Source organism: Plodia interpunctella, chromosome 10, assembly GCF_027563975.2.
Source record: "Plodia interpunctella isolate USDA-ARS_2022_Savannah chromosome 10, ilPloInte3.2, whole genome shotgun sequence".
NCBI lineage: Eukaryota > Metazoa > Arthropoda > Insecta > Lepidoptera > Pyralidae > Plodia > Plodia interpunctella.
In genome coordinates this window covers 5,623,109-5,644,768 of record NC_071303.1, presented here as the reverse complement: position 1 = coordinate 5,644,768, position 21,660 = coordinate 5,623,109, and the positions used below count along the sequence as shown (strand labels likewise).

Below are 21,660 nucleotides of genomic sequence, written 5' to 3'. Positions count from 1 at the left end.
CATGTGTAGATCAATTTGAGAGGACAATGGTCAGTGACGAACCTCACAAGCAAATCAGAAACACAAATTGCGACTTGGATACCTAATTATTTTCTTGGCTGTACCTGAATAGGTAGATATAGGTCAGGTCGAGGCCGTTGCGGTGCACTTGCACTCAAGACCGGGACATGCCGGGCGAACTCTCGGTGTCGCACAATGCAAACAATACTTCGAACATCACTTAGTATTTTACATAGAAATCATATATTGTGGCAAAATTCCAGAACCTTTATACCTAAATTATAAGTAGAGCGTTCATCGAACGTATAGTTAGAAAATATTATTTAAACCTCATTACATTTTGTTTGGAATAAGGTGAAAAACGTGTTATTCTAAATTATGCCGTACACAATTATGAAAAGTGAAGAAGTGATTCATGATATATAAGTTAGAATAGAAAGTTAAACATACGCCGATATTAGCACGCCCGGCCGCCGCCGTTGTTGCCGCTGGGGATTAAATCCCGGGTCGTTGCTACGGCCTTCGTACTCTTACTTAAATATTTCATAGGTAACTATAGCTAAACAGTATTGACGAGCTTTTTCACTCAAAATATTTCTTTGAAACTTTATATATCAGTTTCGTAGTTCTTACTCTACAATTTTATTCGATATCTGAGAATTTGAGATATTCCAGACACCAAGAAGCTTTTAAAAGTCTCGAAGATACCCAACAAATAATGGAAAGTTTTGCAGGCTGTTTTACTCAAATATTCGAAAAAAGGTAAAATGAAAACATGAAAGTAAAGATTTTTCACGTCAGCGATTTGTTACGACTAACGGGTTACTTTTGTGTATGTTGCAAGTACATGTAGGTCTATATGTATGACACAGGCTTTGTTTTAGTTCACCGTGGGTGGTGATGTACGAGGATAACCACTTATGTATAGTATTTTAGGCTATTTAGAAAGATTTTTTACCCCCTAATAAGTATTTCTTTTCATAAAAACATTACTTGCTGAGAGTAAATTAGGGAGAAAATCCTAATCTTTAATAATATAATTTCTTATATTTCAATTTCTAGAAAATTGACGACGAAGTCTCCAAGAACGAGTCTCCCAACTCGAGTGACGACAGCTCGGAATCAGACAGCTCGGCGGAGGAGGACGACGAATTCGACAACCGGCCCATGTTGAAGCTGCCCATCCAGTTCGACCTGGACGAGCTCGCTGGCGCCTTCCTCGCCAACAATCAGAAGTCAGTTCCAGAATCACATTTTCTTTTCTATCTTTTAACCTAATTCACTTGAAATCGGGTCTCTTCATAAATCTGTGTTCAAAAATATACGTTTACTTATATCCTATTTATTTTGCGTAAACAATATCTCATATTGACTATGATGCCAGCAGAAATTAACTAGCTAAAGTCCATGTTCAGAAATTAAACCGTAACAGGAACGTCACATAAAATCTTCATTTACTTTACTCAAAAAATTACAACTACTAAAAAACATTTCCGGTACGACCACTACTGAGAAGTGACACAATTTCTTTTTGAGTTTTAGTCGTTAGCTGAACTCACCGGAAGAAAGTAATTGGTATATTATTATTTTTCTCTTTTATTCCAGACTAGCATTATAAAGTATCGAGCTAGGTGTACAAACGATGAAATATTTACTGCTTGTTAATGCATGTTTAGTTACCTGACATATGAAAAGTTAGCGTTAGCGTTGGAGTTAGATTTCAATTGCTTGTGTAGGCGTTATGCTTCCAGAGCCGCAAACAATACAGGTACTTTCGACAACCCAGTCTTCCACCATTTTGAATTAATCAGCAATCCTGATGTTAAAACATTATCCCAGACATTTTGCTGTTAAGGATAAAGTCGTGAAACTGAAACCATTTGTGAAAGTATTATTAAACCTGGTTCAGAGGTCGCATGAACTGCGTAGTGGAGCGGCGCCACGACGAGCCGATGGAGAAGCGCTTCCCCTTCAACATCCTCGGCGCCTTCGCGCCGCGCAGCGCGCGCGCCGAGAGGATCGCAATCATCTGCCACGGTGGTGACGAGCCTAGGTAATACGTACTTCTATTTATGTAAATAATATAATGAAAGGCAGGCTGGGATCGGTCTGATAATCTTTTTAAATTCCATGAAGTATATCGCAACGTATAATACTGCCACCCGATAGTTGAAAAGAGGCATTTCAAATTATTTTTCGAAATTGTATAATAAGTACTACATGCTTGGAATCATCTTTTTCTACTGATTCACTATATGTACTTATAGAACTCATTTTAGAAGAATGCGAGGTGCGCCTTTTCAACTCGGATAACCGTTTAGGATAGTAGAATAATATAATTACATAAAACGTTTACTATATGTAATAGTAATTTATAAAGTATTTATTGCCTCTGTCACTACCGTTATTTACAATCGGCATATGATCTGTTTCGGTATTCATTGGGTAATTCAGCTCTTAAATAATAATTAAAATTAATATGAATTCAATTAAAATTAATATAAATTAAAATAAAATTAATATAAAATCGTTTATTCTCAGATAACAAAGATTCACAGTCATGTTAGGAATAACTTAAATTATGTTACTAAATTTTATGAGATTATAATTAAATCGAAAACAAATAAATTAAATTGAGAAACGTATAGCCGTGAAATTGTAAATTAGTTGATCTGCATACACACACTACTCTCTCAGGACAGTAGTAATCATCATATAGTTACAATAATACTAGAAGCTTACAATATCACTAATGAATCAGCAGTAATACTGAAGCTGGACTCGCCATGTGCAAACAATAGAACTTACTTGGTTCAAGAGAAAGCGGCTCAAACCTCGAAGAACAAATATGAGTATGTGGGTTTATTTGCGATTTCTGGTTATACGAACAAATAAAGTTAAACGATCTGTGGTTTCCATATACTTACTCGAAATATTGATTTGTTTTTTTTTCTTTTTAATAATAACGATACCTACTTACATAACATAACATGAGGAATTGGTACGATGCTTTGTTACTTAACTTCCAGTCGGTTATGTAAAATTGGCATTTCTTGTGCAAAAGAGAAAATTAAAATGTATATATATCAGTAGCCGTAACTGTTTACTGACATTAAAAAAAATAATAATGGCGTGGGGTTTTGGCTGACCATTATGCGAAATAACAAAATATTCAAAGCGAGTTTTGGTAGCGGCGCGACCTGGACGTAACTCCTCTGAAATAGTTATTACCTTTTGTATGCAATTTGTTTTGTACTTTTTGTATCAATGTTAATAAGTCCGCTCATCTGGCGTGTACCTGGTGATATTTAGGATGTGGAAAGCCAAGAATCCGTTGGAAAAATAAACAAAAAATGCATACATATAGGCAGTACAGATACTTTATCAGCAAGCGGTGAAACAAGCCCCAATTATACCAACTATAAGTTAAAGAGCAACTTGTGATATGAAATACTTCATAAGATCATAACTTTGTTCTATTACCTACTTGCCGAGCGAGGCGAGTCGTCTTGAGGCTCCGGTATTTTTCATCTCCTTGTGGTATTTACGTGGCGTGTCATTCTGAATTTCATCGCATGTCGGAGTAGAAGCTCGGGTATCTTCACCCATGTAACGTAAGTGAAAGATGCGATCTTGCTATGTTGTATATCTACCCTTCCAAGATCTTCTATAACTGTTTTACCAGAAACTTTATGATATCGTTTGTGTTTGTGTTTATATTTTTTGATATAACATTCTATACCAATCTTTAATTTTTATTATGGCTGACCAATATTATCCAGGCACGTACACGTACCCAATAGAAAATTATAGATACATTTATCTAACATTATCTCGATACATTATGTATTTTTGTTGGCAAACGATGCCCTTCTTTTTTTAATAAACTCAGTACCGTAAACACATTTTAAGTCAAATTTAAATTATCAGTACTTTAATTTAGTACTAGCTTTTTGCCCGCGGCTTCGCCTGCGTAAAATTCAGGAACACTTATTTTTCCGGGAAAATTTCAAGAAAATTGGTCGTGTAGAGTAGATAAATAAACAAACTTACTTTCGCATTAATAATATAATATTAGTTAAGATAATATTTATCTCAAAGCTAGGTACGAACTAAATAAGCACACTGTCCAGTAGTGTCCACCTAAAAGTGGCATCCGACTTTTACGACTGTTGACTCTATCTATCCCGTTAGGGATGGAGAAATGATACTGAATCTTTTATCAGAATTTCCGTCTGCTTCAGTAACAGAGCTTAGTACCTGCCTAACTATCTCGTTATAGCGATAACTCATAAAGATGACGACACGTGCAAACAATATGTTACGCGAAGTTGCTAACTTAGAAGTAGTTATGCGGTGGGAATTTACTTAATTCGCACTTATGTAGGTACTTGAGGTGAGAAAGTGACAAACGGCTTCAGACTTCGTAACGTTGTAGGTCTATACCACTAATCCCACTTCCCACTAATATTATAAAGGCAAAAGTTTCTTACCTCTTAACGCTCAAACGACTGGGCCAATTTTTATCAAATTTGGTATTGAGTTAGCTGATAACTTCAATCACCGACTTATATACGTACTAGATGTTGCCCGGGGCTTCGCTCCCGCAGGAATTTTGAGAAAAAATATAGCCTATAGCAATCTTGGATAAAGTACCTTTCTAATGGTGAAAGAATTTTTGAAATCGGTTCGGTATTTTCGGAGATTACCCCGTCTCAAACATACAAATTCACAAACGCTTACCTCTTTATAATAATAGTATAGATTAACAAGAAGTCTATACCTTCAATAAATACAGGCATAGATATTATTAAAAAAATACGCGATCCCCGCCGAATTTACTCAAAAAGTCTGATAGTCATTGGCGCTTTATAAGTAGATGTCGCTACTGTATTTAAAATTAAAAACGTATTTTAAAAAATAATTCCAATGAATAAACCGCGGGGTACACCGGGTGCAACTAGTAACTTATATTTTGTTCTAACCTTAGCAGAAGGTATTTACCAAGCGTGCTAATCAGTCTTAGTAAATGTTTGAGCAAATAATTGATGAATACATCTGAAGGCCATTGAATACATAACAATTGAATTTCTGATAGGTAGAAATCAATTTAATTTCGTATAGGTCCCACCTCATTGTCCCACCCGACATTACAAATGAATAATTGGATGCAAAGTAAATAGAATCTCCCGTAACTCAGATCCAATTACTTACTTGCACCTGTTCTTTGTTTAGGGTTTGGTATTTACTTGAACAATAACTTTTTAAATAATAAATAAATAATAAATAATTTATTTGCCAACAACACAATTTCTGTACAAAATAGCTATATGTATAATGTAATGAGTTACATTGGTGAGAGAACATTTATCTATCTTGACCCATTTGGAAGCCCATCCTCGAACTAGACGTGAGTCTGTATCTCGAGGAAACTGCGTATATTGTAAGTACTTGTATACCTAACAACGTTCCAGTGATGTCTAGACTATATTGTGAGGTTGAGTTTATTAGTTTTGCATCGTGTAAACAGTAAAATAATTGGAAACGAGACGATGAGAAACACTTAATGTCTCACATATGATGGCTATCGAGAGTACGTAAGATGATTCCTGATGTTATTGTAAAAAAATAAAATAACTACATTTAAACAAAATTCATTTGAATTATGTTTTATAATTTCAGCTTTATCACCATAAACACTGTATTCACAAATGTCGGTCATAGTCCGATTTCTATTCATATTTTCGTCGATGTAAATTTAATGACATCTATACCAATTATCATTAATAATAGTATTAATTAATTGGGTAATGTGATAAATAAAAATTATATTTGTATCTGTAGATAACTAAAATTCAATAAAATACTGTAACGAATTAACCATTTCTATCTTTATTGGAAGATCTTATTAACTAATCCGCTTTGTATAAGCCTGCGTAGAATATGTGAACGGACATTAGCATGGCGGAATACCATTAGATACGGGTGGTATGAGAAACATATACCAATTGAACGTCAATAATTCAAGAACACAAACTTGATAAAACATAATTGTAACCCAGCAATTTTGTGTTATTAAGAGGGTAGTTGACAAGGTCAGAGATTTGACATATATGAAATTATAAAAACAAACTCGACCACCATAAAAAACTAAAATGAGTTTGAATTTTGAAATATTTTGACCTTTTCAGTTTTCTAGTAGACTTTGAGTGGTATCATCATATATCAACCCCACGATCATGGTTTTTGGTTAGGTAGTAAACAATAAATATAACTAATATAAATAAATATAAATAAATGGCTAAGATAAGATCTAAAATAAAGGTATAGAATAAGTAAAGTGGTTTACTGAAACAAAGCTTTCTCGAACCAAGAGTATAATGATCGAACCAAACAGATTAGCGCTGTGTAATCTCTTAATCCTCCGACAACGGTGCTCGCTCACAAAAATTATTTGTCTAACAATATAAATTTCGCAGATGCTCTTAATTTAAACATGTTTGAAGTGGTTCTGCCTTCGTTGTCAGTAGTTCCTATATTGGCTCTTTCAGAGAAACAAATAATACTTTATATCGCGGTAGATGGAATGCCAAACAGCGGGTTAAAAAGGGCTCTTAAGATGTAATATGACATTGGTTATGATATGACACAGATATGACTAACCTTCATTGGTGTTTGGCAGACCCGTGAACATGTTCCCCGAGCCACAGTCTCAGGTGTTCGCATTCCCGCTGTCGGGCCCCGTGAGGCTGCCCCTGAGGCCCCAGGGCGAGCGTGCTCCCCCGCCGCCCCCGGCTGCTGAGCCCCGCATGCCATTCGGACCCATGGCCAACCGCCCTATGCCTTTCCCTCTGCCGGTAAGTACCCTTATCTTATACAGCTTTCTTGTGTTTAATCACCTACAGGCAAACAATAAACGTCTACATCTTTGTTCGAACGTCAAATATTTTTAAATAAAGTTCACCTTTAGAAAAATTGGTCTGCTAGCTTTATGGAACACAATTGAAACAACTTGTGAAACACAATTTTTAATGTTATCTGTTCGATACATATAGACTATCAGATACTATATCAGCAAGTGGTGAAACAGGCCCTATAGATATATTACATTTATTTCAAATAGTTAAAAAACATACATGTGTTATCCAATAGGTATAATACAAATTGTTGGCCTGATGGTCATTTCCTGTTGAAGTATAAAAATCGAAGATCTTGACCACCTGAAGAAGAGTAATAATGGTGCAGCTAAATTCGGCCACGCGAACGAAGTCGCGGGCATCCGCTAGTCCAATATAATAAAAAACCCTTTATTGCATATTCATAATGATTTTACTATCATAATATATACAGTACACCATAAATTTTTAATTATGCCAAAAAAAATTAAAGGCTTATAAATAATAAAGATCCTATTAATACATGTGAGTAATCATGATATAATATTATCGTTTATCACCAAGTTATTGAGGTTTGCGTTTATCCTAAAAAATCAATGAATTTATGGACTAGTTTGAAACTTCAATTATTCACATTCATTGTTTATAATGTTTTATCTTACTCCCCCATGCAATGGCCCTGGCATAGACAAAAAATAAATAAATAAAAAAGAATTTACAATGAAAATCGACTTTGTATGAACCACTGCACTGAACCTACCTTTAATATGAATCGAGGTGGCACACTCTAAATATTATAACCAATTACGTATTATAGATTTTTTTGGATAAATTTTGGATTTCGATTTTTTATGTTTTGACTATTCACACATTATCAATAATAGGTACTGATAGCCCCATTTTATTTTTTGGCATAATTAAAAATGTATGGTTTATTAAATCAACATAAAATACCAAATCTTTAATCCTTGTTTTGACGGTGGCGCAGTGGTAAAGTGCTTGCCTCTGAACCGAGAGCCGGATTCGATCCCCGGTCGGGTATTATGATGGAAAATTATCTACTTCTGATTGGCCCGGGTCTTGGATGTCTATCTATATATAATATGTATTTGTTATAAAACATAGTGTCGTTGAGTGAGTATAGTATTATCCATAACATAAGTCTCGAACTTACTTTGGGGTTAGCTCAATCTGTGTGATTGTCCTAATATATTTATTATTATTATTATTTAAAAAAATAGTTCTGCTAGCTTTAGGATTACGCGAGTTTACGCGAGATTACGAAACAAAGAAAGCGAGTTTTCAAAGTAGAATTATTTATATTTTATTATAAAACAAGTGTAACAAAGTAATAACTGTAAGTTAATAATTCGAGAAAAGGATGGTACGGCCGTGCCTCTTTTTTGTTCGACTTGCGGATCTATCAAGCATGCTAAAAATGGAAAGCCATTACATTATTTTGCATATTGAATCTGTTATATTCAATTATCTCAGACTCCAAATTGGAGCATGTGGGTTAGAAGTACTAACTCCAAAAAGCATTATCATGATTAAATTAGGCGACAAAACGAGAAAGGTTTGGAGAACACATTACACATGTGATAAAATGTCAGGACAAACAATTCCAATACAAATATATATTCTTGTAGGTTTTTTATGATACTTTGGAGATTAATAAATTAATAATATTATTATTGATATAATAAGCACAATACAAATCACTTTAAAATTTTCCCTAAAATAGGGCACTTGTCTGTATATAAAATAAAGCGTATAAATGCATTCACATAATGGAACGCGATAATCAAGTGTTGTTCTTATTGATCAACTTGTATTTGATTTAGTATTATATTGACATTTAGTACTTTTTTGTTCTCATTAAAGTATTAGGTCCTTAAATATGAAATTGGCGTTTTGTTGTACTGGCCAATTTAATCAAAATTTCTCCTCTTTGGTTAGGAATTGCAAATTCAAATTTGTACAGCTATTTACACGTGTATTTGTGTTTCGTTAACTGTTATTCATTTGTTTTTTTCTTCTGATTTTTCTGTTTGCGTCACTCAGTTTAAAAAATGGAAAACTTGAAATATCGCATTATTTATGAGTACGAGTTCCACCGTGGCACCAGTGCTGCGGAAATGGATCGAAAGGTTAATGAAATGTATGGCGGTCGTGTCGCAAAAAAAAACACAGTGCGTGTTTGGTTCCAACGTTTTCGTTCTGGAAATTTCGACCTGCAGAACAAGCCCCATGGACGGCCGGAGACCCTAGTTGATAATGAAGAAGGCTATTGTGGAAGCGGATCCACGCATCGCAAACCACGTCCGAGTTAGCTTCAGGCTTCGGTGTTAGTGATAAAACAATTTTAATCCACTTGAAATAAATTGGGAAGCACCTCACGAATTGAGTGAAGCAAACTAGCAAACGCGTGTCGACTGCTGCGCTACATTATTTAACCGGCACAATAATGAAGGGTTTTTAAATCAAATCATTAGCTGTGATGAAAAGTGGATTCTCTACGATAATCGGAAACGCTCATCGCAATGGCTGGACCCTGGCCAGCCAGCCAAATCCTTGAGGTAGGAAAATTGACCCAAAAAAAGTTACTTGTAAGCGTTTGGTGGACGATTGGCATTGATCTACCAAACATCCTGTATGCATACTCAAATCACGCGAATGTCTAGGTCGAATTTATAACAAGGAAAGTGTGCTAATTGTCTCAGGAACTAAGTAAATTATGCATGACAATTGCCTCGACAATATGAAAATGTTCGCGGAAAATATTCTTAAAATGCAGCGTTGCAACTTCGCAAAGAGTGGCGCAATGTGACACGCAGTCATGCGCGTGCCTCGGCTTAGCATATACATATATTTATCATCTGTATTTTAAAAATATGTTATATACATTGTATACAAATCATAAAACATTATGTTTTTGTTTTAAAATACACCAATAAGGTTAAAAACATAGGTGACTAAGACCTGCGGACCAATTTAGTTCCTTCGCTCGGTACCACAACGTGTAGTATTTTGTTATTTTTAAGCTAACTCAGCAGAAAAGGAAAAATATCGTCCAGTATTAATCATTGTATGTACATATTGTACATGCTATATTCATAACCCACATTCAGGTATGAATACATATACATAAATGTGGTTAAGCTGCTCTACTTTAATTGCAGACCAACGACAGGACTATTCAAAGCGCTGTGCCTTTGATGTGTACTCACGCGTCTTTTTCCACAAGGCAATGTGAAAAGAAAATCCCGTTTTTATTATGAGACATGACATAAAGTGGTGTAGATAAATCAGTTTCTATACTTTGAGCTTCCTTTTTCATCTTAAATACACGATGAAAGTTTTGAAGAAATCAGAAGAAATTGCAATGGTAAAATGCAGGTCAATTTGTAGCTTTTTTTAACCCACTAACAATAAATATATTGACCGAAGTTACTGCCGCATTTGGGTATATATTTTTTATTACGCCTAAAATGCAAATCTGATTTTAACTGTAATCAGTGTACGGGTACCTACGTAATCATAAATGGGTTTGAGACCAATATTATTCCTATTTCATTTTAAATAGTCCGTTGAAACCCCAACTTACCTAAATGGGTTTGCGCCGGACTTTTTGTCAATAAATTAACGTTATTACGTACCGGCAGTATCATAGATTTATTCCAAATACGAGTAGTGTTATTTGTGTACAAATTATCTGACGATAACGACTAAATTGCCAATTCGTGAAATGAAACAAAAATGCGCAATATATACTTATAAATATCGGTCATATTATAAGTGTTCATTTTTAACATAAATAATATAATTATACCTTATAAAAGCTGCAGGCAGAGATACTTAAAACTTGTTGGAGTCTACTTATAATCTGCATCAATGAAGAACTTATAGTAATAAACGATAAACCACGTAGTTATAACTTCCTGGGAGCAAGCACATCATAGGTGACAAGGAAGTAATATCAAGTCAATATTTGATGTGCACATAAAATATCTATATAATTTTATATACACTCGTAAACGTGGAATGAGATGACGTTCGTAGTTCAAGGCTTAATTTCAAGTCACTACAAATTTGGATTGAACTAAATTTTGACGATTTTCATGAAATTTATACACTTACATAGATAATGTAAATTTTGTTCAATAATATTAACCAAATCCGGTTATTTTATTGATTGTAAGAAAGATAGCTCAAGTAAGAGCTTAGATCATATATAAAAGAATAATTAGATCCATATTAATATAATAAAAAGAAAAGATTTTTTGTAATGAATATACTCATAAACCACCAGGCCGATTTTGATGAAACTTGGCACAGGGATAGACAAAACATTCAGGAGTAGGCTACTTCTTCAAGTTATGAACTTTTATTTATTATAAAGCCAGGACGGGCCGCTAGTATAAGAGCTTATTGTATATAATGAAAACGTACTCAAGTTACATAATATTTTATATGCAAAAATAATTATGTTTGGGTCGGGTTGGGTCGTTGTCCTCTGAATTCTGCAACAAGAATGCAATCGTGGAGGTTCCTGTCCGGTTTTGCTGTTGACTTATTTTAAAAAATGTTATTGTTAATTTGGTTATTGTTAATAGTCGATTCGCCACCTTTTCAATATACCATACAATTAATTCGTCACTTCTGTAAAGAGTTAAAAGTAAATTCATCCCTAGTACATACTTGCCATTCATTCCATATTTTTTTTTAGTAAAAAGTGCTACATTCTGTCATGAAAGTGATAAGTATAAATATGAGGGCACTGTCTCCTGTCGGTGGCAACACTGTGTGTTTATCGACCAATCTTAACCATTCTATGTGTTATTGCAATGGCGAAAAAGTGTAGGTCGTTAAAAATCCGATATTTTCATTTTCTTCACAGACTGTAACTGCATTTGGTTGTCATCCTCTACCGTGGGATAGTTCCTAGCAATGTCATGAGGAGTCTGTGGGTGAGGAAGGGCAGTAAACGACCCTGCCCTACTTTTTGAGTGTGTTATTGCTAACACTAATGTCAAATTTAGTCAAGTAGCCATGATGAAGGCTGCCCGCCCTTCCTATTTCTCTGCTTATTTGCATAAATTATTGTAAACTGTTCTTTACAGGGTTACTGGTATCAAACGCAAAACCTCCTAAAGAATACTTGGGTACATAAACAAGCAATTTTTATTCTACGACTTTTCGTAATTCATAGGTTTTTTTTCATATAAAAAAAATCTCATTTGCCATTCTACACAACTAACTCTATGTAATAGCCAAGCAACATGATACAGTAGGTGGTAGGCATAGTAGGCATAGGCAGTAGGCAGACAGGGGGCTTAGACAAAGTTACATTGCTTCTTAGCGCGATGTCGCAGTTCGACATAAAACATCAAATAAATAACATGAAATTGTAAACCTATTGCTTAGTATAAGTATTTTATTTTTATTGATGTATGTACAAAAAAACTTAAGACGAGTCAACTATACATAAATTGAATAATAGTACCGAATTAAATATAAAAACGACTCGGTACTCGTACCGAATTTACACAAAGTTTTAGGTAACGAATGAACAAATAAACCAAAACTTAAAATGTACAGTTTATGTGTGTGTACACGAATACAGATGAAGATATTGCTCTCGTATAAATTATAACGGTTCTTTTCTTTATATTTGATGATGAATCATTGGAATTCGACAAGAGTATGATTTTTGTTAATTGAATTAAAGAAAAATATTGTTTCAAAATGGAATGTCTTCTGAAGAATTTCTAAATTACCATCGATCCATTTTTTACAAAATCTCTTGTAACGGCAGGCGTATCAGGGGTGAGGAGGGTGGGGAGAGTGAGGGTGGATTTTGTGGCACATTGAAGTTTTCTGGAGTTTGGACACGAGGCGCGTAACGTAAATAAATGTAAACGTTCCGATCATGGCAAACAAACCTTATAAACTGAGCCCCGAGCAATCGAGTACGACTGTCTACCTACAGAACATTGCAAATACGGAGTACGAGATAAAGACATCAAGCTCATATTAAAAAAATATTTTTTTTAATAACTTTTCGATCCTGGAGATAATAGGAATAATTGAACAGCAATAGGATCTAGTTAGATCGGTCCGCGCGGGAATTGATACATAAAGACTATTTGTTAATGACTAAAATATCTACAGAAGTACATGTGATTGAAACAGAACTGACTTATGGGGTCCTTCAACTACAATGGGCTGTAATGTCCTAGTAGTCTGCGCTTTGAGTATTTGATAGTTAGTGTTAATTTTATCATGTTTACAATATGTACAGTTTTAGTTATTATATATTTAGAGTTTCCTACAACTACCCTTCGGTACTTGTAGGAAATACTATGTGTTTGTCATCTAGAGAGGAGCTCATTTTGTTCCGAGCTTTAAATCTATTAACATAATGTAAAGTATAGCGTATATACGAGGAGCGGGCTACCCGCGGCCCCGGCCTGTATACTTGTTCTCTTCATGCTAAACTTAATTATACTTACTACTTATTATTGTGTCAGAATCTGTGCCTGGTCGTGGACGTCATGTTATTATCTTACTATTTTTTGCTCGCGGCATGTCTCGGATGTTTGGAATTCAGTAATTATATTAGTGCTATTAGGTACCAAATACACCTTAACCCATGTGGCGGATTGATTATTCGAAAAACTGTTGCGGCAGTTCAGATAGAGATAAAATATCGCACTTTTTGTTTGTTTTTGTAGGTACAGTCGATGACATATAAACCAGACCCACCAATGCAAGTAAGTAGGTGGTAGTTTTATTTCTCCCTGACTGTACATCAAAATATTCTGATAAAATGTTCTGTTGCATATAATTTTGCCGACTTTGTACTGGGAAATAATAATCATCGTTTATAATATTGACTAGTCTTACGTTATTTTGCTTCCTGTTTAGTGTTCGTTTCTACAGAGGTTATATCCATTATTAATATCCATTATTAATATCCATTATTAATATCCATTATTAATATCCATTATTTTTACATATTACTATAGATATTTCTAGTTTTTACATATTAAGCCCTGTATTATTCATGAATGTATTGTTTTCATATTTTCCGGTTTCTGACGATTTATCTTACTCTAAGTCATTTGGTGGCCTCTAACATGAAATATCTACATGTTAGGAAGTATTTAAATTTTCTCAGGCATATTTCTTTTGTCATTTAAATAATAATAAAGAATATCGAGATTATGATGTTATCGAATATTTAAACTTTCACCCGGATATAGCATGCTGTTTATGTGAAATGGTCGAACATCAATGGGACATTATTACATTTTCACTTTAGTAATCGCATCTAATGGATATTAATTTATTCAAAGAATTGTTAACGTTTTCGAGCAGAGAAAGTTTTTAAAAATATATTTTCATAATTGGAGGTACATATATGTGTTATATTTTGTTGGTACCTCTGTGTCCAGGGTAAATTACTCGTTTGCATTAAGGTTTTTGTTCACCAAAATATGTATGAGGGATTATTAACGTTGTGTAACATATTTGCAATAAAAAGAGGGCGAGAAAAAATAGAGTAGGTACGATCAATGTGTTACTATTTAGGTTAGTATAATATTTGTTTGTTTACAGATTGAATAATATTTCTTCTTAATTTAGGTATGAGTACCTATATAGAACACCATTTAATGCTTAGAAACAGATTTTTGTTTAGATATTCTTCTTTTTTTTTTCTTTTTTCGCTAGGTAGTTATAAAAGTCATGTCAAACACCTTTAGGTGACTTAAATAAAATCTAAGACCTGGATTAGTAATTTAATACAACTGGCAATGATTTTTCATTTGACATTTACCTGAAAATGTTATTTTGATAGTCTTAAAGGTAATGCAGATAATTTTCCTTACTATAAAATGAAGTCCACTCCTACGTCTGTCTATTCGCGATTAAATCTGCTGCATGGATATTAATGCGGTTTTCACCAGTAGATAGTGTAATTCCTGAGGAAGGTTTAGGTTTTTAATTTATTATGATTTTACCCGAACGAAGCAGGGATGGGATGGGCCGCTAGTGATGTAATAAATTATATATATGTATATCTGTATATCTAGCTAAACTTTGTTTACGAGCGACCATTGCGTAAGTAATTTACCTACTGTGATTGACTGATAAAAACATAGGTCAAGTACAACGATGTCGTTTTATTTAATAAATATAGTTTATGGGAATATGAGTCACTCTGATGGTCAATTTGCTACATAGGTATACATATTCGTACTACATTTTTGAGAACGCAGAAAATCGTAGGATGTTAATAATATAACATTCATAGTCTTATGATACAATTCGAGGCGTAGCTCTTTTGCCTTTTTTCCATTGGGCTCAGAATTGAATTTACTACTGTTTAATTAGCTATAATATTGGCAATTATAGTTTTTGTTAGGACCTACAATAATTTTTGAGTACTTACCATAATTCAAATTCAATCCTATAAATGACCATAATAATGTGTTAATTTAGGTGTATCAAATGCAATGGAACATGGCCATCGACGTTTTATTTTTTTGCTATAAAAGAATTAGTGCGGGCTTAGACATGGTAGAAATAAATACAAGATGTGGTCGCAATAACGAGATCACGTTCGAAGCGATATTTCGGTCAGATATGTTTTATTGCTTGTCGACATCCAGCTAATGGCGCCCACCGCGGTATCAATGCGGCCTGATGAGAACGCTATTGATGTTATTTTCAGAATCAACTCTCAATTTATCTCTATTATTTTATTGGAGCTTCATTTTGTAACATGTGTGGAATGTAACAGACTAAATTGTTCAAGTTTAGGTCAGTTTTCTGTGAAAAAATGGATTGACCCAATTTATCAGAAATTGTGTCAATCCATCTGTATAATCCCCGATATACGAAATGTGGTTTGTCTGTGTCAAATAGCCTAAGAAATCGTCTACGGCGCAAGTAATCTATAGATAGGTCTGTTCTTTCTTGCCGCGGATTGTACACGTTTCATATATTATCAATCAATATAAGTAAGTATATAAAACTCTTCCGTTACTGAGTGACTGACTGACTGACAGATAACGTACAGCCGAAACTACTACTATTGTAGGAAGCTGAAATTTGGCATGAGAGGATTTTTGGAAATTCTACTTCGAAGAGGGTGAAAAACTTTTATATGAAAGTTCTACATCGTTGAAGTTAGTGACTTGAAAATTTGGTTTTAGTTGTTTTTGTTTTATTTATTTTAGTTGTTTTTGTTGTTACACATCGTGTATGTACACTAGCGGTAGTGGAGTACGATTTCGTCGTAGATGAGCTATACTTTCAAATTAGAACATTCCATTAAAAATTCGACAGTCACTATACCTAAGAAAAAACTGTTTGAACAGTCGGGTATTGGGGGCTTCGCCCTATTGGCCTCCGTGTCCTGAATTTCTGCGGATAACTCTCGAGAGGCGAATAATTACTTGTGTGCAGTTTTCGAAGTAGCGGTATATATGATCGCGAGGGCATCAAACAATTAGGTGTTAGTGGGCCAACTACAGACAGCTGACTATTACTCGTACATTCATCCACTTAACTGTTTGACGTTCTTTTCTTTGTTCGATTTCACTTGTTAATTTTAATAAAGTGCTTTATTGACTTTATGATAAACGTAAAATATTCAGGTTGTGTTCATGAAATATTTAGGTAGTGGACATATATTAGGCAGTTTGATGACCTCGGTGGCGCAGTGGTAAAGTGCTTGCCTCTGAACTGAGAGGTCCGGGTTCGGGTCATGATGGAAAATGATCTTTTTCTGATTGGCCCGGGTCTTGGATGTTTATCTATATATGTATTTGTTATAAAATATAGTATTATATATATATATATATATATAATACTAATACAACAGAATATATATATATATATATATTTAAGTATTTTTCAATAAGTAATTAAATATTAATATTCTATTTCGATTACAGGGGCTTACCAAATTCAGCCCGAGCTCGCATATTTTTCATATATTTAAATAGGAAGTAAGATTACTAAAATGTACAGAAATAAAGAGGAAATAATGAATACAACGAATACCAAACAAGACACACTCATTTATCTTTCAGAAACTACAAGCAAATTGCTTCGATTCCGTGTTAGCCTGTCTTGCAGGTATTAAATAAAAATAATTGATTATACCTAGTTATCGTCGAAGGGGTAACGAGGTGACAAGGGCGCGAACTAATTATCATAAATATAATGATGAACTAAACGATTATTGTAATTAGAGAATATAAAAGGATACGATATCTATTGCGTGCGAGATGGTATACAGAAATTATTTTTATTTGGTGAACTCTTTAGGTAGGTATCGATATATTACAGGTTGAATATTTTACAGGAAGAATGCAGTTTATTGTTGGTAGTCGACTTCCAGAACCTGTTTATTTTGAGTTATTCTCAATTTGCAGGTGCAAAGACCCAGTCGTGTTCTTTGGGTGATGTGTAAAAAATCGTTCAGTAGTTATATAATATGAAGGCAAATTTGATCAATCCATTGTACAGCAGTCTACAGATACGGAACTACCAAAGTAAACGTATAATTGAATTGAGGGAGCTTATTGAAATAATATTTTTTACGTTAAGTCATATAAAACTAATAATGTTCAAATAATGGAAGATGATTTGAATGGACATTTTAATCCAAGTTAATACTTTAAAAGCTTTAGTCAGTTTGTGAGATGTTGGTATGAGCACCGGCATCTCAGTGTAATTGTGTAGGAGTTGAAGGGCAGAGGGTAAATGCCCCTTAACAGGGCTGGCGCGGCGGCCGCTGACAACTTGATAATCAAAGTTAAAAGTTAGTCCATTTAAACTTAAATAACGTTTGTCCAGCTTCTCTGTTCTTCGACTTAATCGATACACAACTTATACTCATAAATCAGTTAGCTATCAATGGATTTCCTGAAATTACTGTGGTTGCTACTATTAATTAGTAAAGATAAAACATTAAAACTTTCACTATAAAATGTTTTTAACTATAAAATTATACATATTTTAATTTCTTCTTTCATTTCAATTTATTGTAATACTTATTTTCGAATAATTAAATTTTTAACAAATATTTGAAGTGATACTATTAACTTAAAGCTTTTTCAATATTTTACGTACAATTTAATTATACGAGTAGTTATTTCAATCAAATTAAAAGTATTGATAAAACATCCCAATGCTGAATCGGAATTATGTAGAGTACAAACTGATTGAAAGTATTTACCAATATTTTAGAGTTTGCGTATATGGTTTTATAAATAGAATACAAAGTGCCTACTGAAATGTTCACAAATAAATAACAATTAGTCAGCTTCAATAGCTCGTAACTTTTTGCTGTACATTTTAATAGTTAGAAACTCGTAGGTGTATTGTGGTGTATAATCATTTAACAAGTTTTTATCTGACAAGCCTCATGAGAACCAGTTATTGATAAAGTGGGTCGATTAAATTATAGACAAAAGTAAGTTCGCGGAATTGTATCGGGACGCGAAACACAGTCTGCTACAAAACTCATAACTGCAGTTGTATTACAATATCTTGTGTATAAAATAATACCTTAATATAAATCTAACTTTATTCGTGTCTTGATTGGAAGTTTTACTTCTATTAAATTATTACCAATACATGATCAAAGTTGTAACAACGTGAAAATAAATACAGAAAATTGGATATTATTTCACTTGTGATGCTTTTGGTTAGGCCCACGTAAAGTAAAAATGAATAATTAAGCTTTAAAATAAGTATATTTATCAAAACATATTTGTAATACTACTGGAGTCTGAATGAGGTAAACCATATTATATAATTCCAAATAACCCTTGTTTAGCTCCGTTTAAACCGAGTTAGCGATCACCTTGGCCCGTGCCATGCTCGTGAAATCGTACATAATTGGGTAGATACGTTTATAATTGTTGGTAACATTTTATGTCAGGCTAAGCTTAACGATTAATGAACACTAGTTTTGCTGTACATGGCTGAGTTAAAGTTGGCAGGACTACGTGCCGTGACACCGATTGTGTCGGCTGCGTTTAAAAATTGCATGCATTATGCTTCATTGTTCACATTACAACATGATAGGGTCTAATAACTGCAATATTGCTGTAGCAGGTATATCGAATTGAAACTCATAACATTGATATGTGTTAACACTATTTTTTAAATAAATTGATTGATTTTATTACTTTCAGCACGCACGCATGTACTTAGTTATTCATTATCGTGATACTCCTTTATCTAGATAATCACCCGGACCATCGCACCTAATGCGTAAAAGTTAATGGTTTAATTGAAGTGTTTTGTTCTTGCAACCATATAAACTTAAAAGGATCAGGCTATTCAAAGCTACGAATGAAACAAATTGTACGTAGTAAAATTTATCTTAAAATAGAAATAATTTATAAGAACTATTAATAATTATAAGACTTATTGTACACATTTAATTACTTGTTCTTTTAATTGGAATCTGTCAATCGTTGCCTTCCAACCGTAAGTAACGGCATAGCATTAGCGTTCGATCACAGCCACATAATTTCGATAACAAAATATAGAAATAGTCTGAATGCACAAGGGATGCACTTGACACATAGGGGTGCATGGTGCCGGCCCGCTGTAGCAGCGGCTGCAGCCTTGACATTTGGTGGAGGCCTGCGCGGTGGCGCGTCCTCTTTAGGGGCCACTAGCCCCATCTGCGGAATCTGTTGTATCTCGGGACAGGCAGGTACGGATACCTCGCCGGCACCCTAACGTTCTCCAAATTGTATCCTCGTCGCGTCCGCACTAGCTCTGGCCCGGAATCACTTTCCGTTCGCTTCTTGTCAGGTCTTAAAATTGTCACAACATTCGATTCTAGTATCACATTGTCGTATGCCACCGGTTCATCTGGTTTGAACCTGGTTATCAATTTATTTCCTTTATTCTTCTGGGAGGCTAGATATTCATCACTCAAAACGTACGAGTCAAGGAGTTTTGGCACTTGATTGAAATTGGTGGTGTCTATTTCTCTTTCGTAGCCGAGTCTATCGCGGGGCAAAGCAAGCGCGGGCGCCGCGAGCGCGAAGGCGACCGCGAGATACGCGAGCATGTTGTCGAGTGTATGAGGCGCGCGGGACCATCTCACATTTTATATATGAGCAATCGATACCATTCGTTCCCAATTTAAGTAGATTTTTTGTATAATCATATATTCGCCGCGAGCCGTTCTTGAACTTGATAACGTATTGCGGAGAATTTGATTTACAAACCCGGCGAAGCACGCGCATTGGCGGGTCGCTAAGCTGGCGTTTTATGCTAGAATATTGTTTTATCGCGCTGCAATTATTCATAGGTAAGTATAATTTGATGCACCGGTTGTTACATACGCTTATGAACCTTGTTCCACTTATATTAGCCGGTATTATCCACGATACTCTCGACTCTACAAGGTGACTATTACAATCGCATAGTGAACATTATCAAGTTAACTATATATTATGGGTACAACCCGTAGGCGAATGCCGAAAATAATATATTGAACCGCATTATTGAAAAGCATTTTATCATTGTATCATTATTGACGTACGTCATTAAACTTATTTATATTCCAGGATCCCTCTTTCGTCCCAAAAGTAGAGTTGTTTAACATTAAAATTTAAAATTGTTTTACATTAAAAAGAGTTATATTAATTTATTTATTTTTTGCAGTTAATTATGCATGTATGTATGTTTATGTCGTTATTTATTAATTATAGTAGTGCTAATATACTTAGGCTTTGTGGAATAAGTTGGTAACTAACTCTAAATTATGAAAATAATGCTCAATTATTGGCTAAATGTGGCTTCTTATATCTAGCAAGGATGAACATTGCCTCTTTAAAGTTGAAGGTTTGCTTCTAACTGAGTGCGAGCAATGCAAAGCCTTCTTAAATTGCGTATTTATGTACATCATAGAACACGATTTCTTCAAGGATAATATTTAAACATCTGCACAAGCACAATTTTACTTTGAATTCCTATGCAGTGCATTTATGAGAAGAAACTTAATGTATATTAAAACTTGCTTCGGTTCGCCTCCTCCGCTTAGTTTGATTGGACGTACATACATTTATCGGTTTTGTTGTATCATTAACATTTTCACGTGTTATTTTTATAACACTCAAAGATCATAAAATAAATAACATGTGAATAATGTTACTTATTTTTGAATTGTTGATTTATTTTCAATTTTCGAAACATTATCTACCTAGGCTTTGTGATTGGTCATTACTTAGGTACAAAATATAAAGTTCCTAAAATAAACATTCGAATTTAAGAACACTTTGCACTGTCTATCCCGTGTTGGATATAGACGTGTTACTGTGTCTGTATGAATAAATAGAAAGTAAACACTCCAAAATGAATCCGAGGCTATTCCAATACATAAATTTACAGTAAGTATCCAAATATTGTAATAGAGAATATGACTACAGGAAGCTCACTGCTAGAGCCGTCGACCTTCCAAGATTATTTTCGCATTGAAAAATATGTTAAATAGCTCATGTAACCTAATAGTGTTGGTAGACAAGTTTATAAGACTAATTATTGTTTTAACTAACACCAAGAAAGTTTGTCGAAAGCTGACAAGAGAAATTACGCATAAATTTGTGAAAAAAATAATATACCTATGAATTTCCCAAAATAATTTATGGCAATAACTGTGTATTATATTCTTGATGCAGTTGAAGTACAGAACGATAAAAACCAACTTGCCAGGTTA

General features: G+C 34.1%; 2 protein-coding genes across 7 annotated transcripts in view; one reads left to right on the top strand and one right to left on the bottom strand.

The window, feature by feature from the left end:
- The window catches only part of Msr-110, a 52,736-nt gene that overhangs the window by 16,739 nt on the left and 14,337 nt on the right, over positions 1 to 21,660 (top strand). For 4 of the 6 annotated variants that reach the window (XM_053751065.2, XM_053751063.2, XM_053751066.2 and 1 more), the window contains 4 exons: positions 1,063 to 1,235; positions 1,910 to 2,053; positions 6,683 to 6,857; positions 13,634 to 13,672. In XM_053751065.2, the coding sequence (XP_053607040.1) occupies positions 1,063 to 1,235; positions 1,910 to 2,053; positions 6,683 to 6,857; positions 13,634 to 13,672 (531 nt within the window). The remainder of the gene's footprint in view (positions 1 to 1,062; positions 1,236 to 1,909; positions 2,054 to 6,682; positions 6,858 to 13,633; positions 13,673 to 21,660) is intronic. The other 2 variants (XM_053751068.2, XM_053751067.2) reach the window with 1 other exon arrangement.
- Positions 18,076 to 20,165, bottom strand: LOC128673306 (uncharacterized). Its single transcript, XM_053751072.2, has one exon. It carries the CDS (start codon positions 20,008 to 20,010, stop codon positions 19,606 to 19,608), a length of 405 nt encoding a protein of 134 aa, XP_053607047.1. The 5' UTR covers positions 20,011 to 20,165; the 3' UTR covers positions 18,076 to 19,605.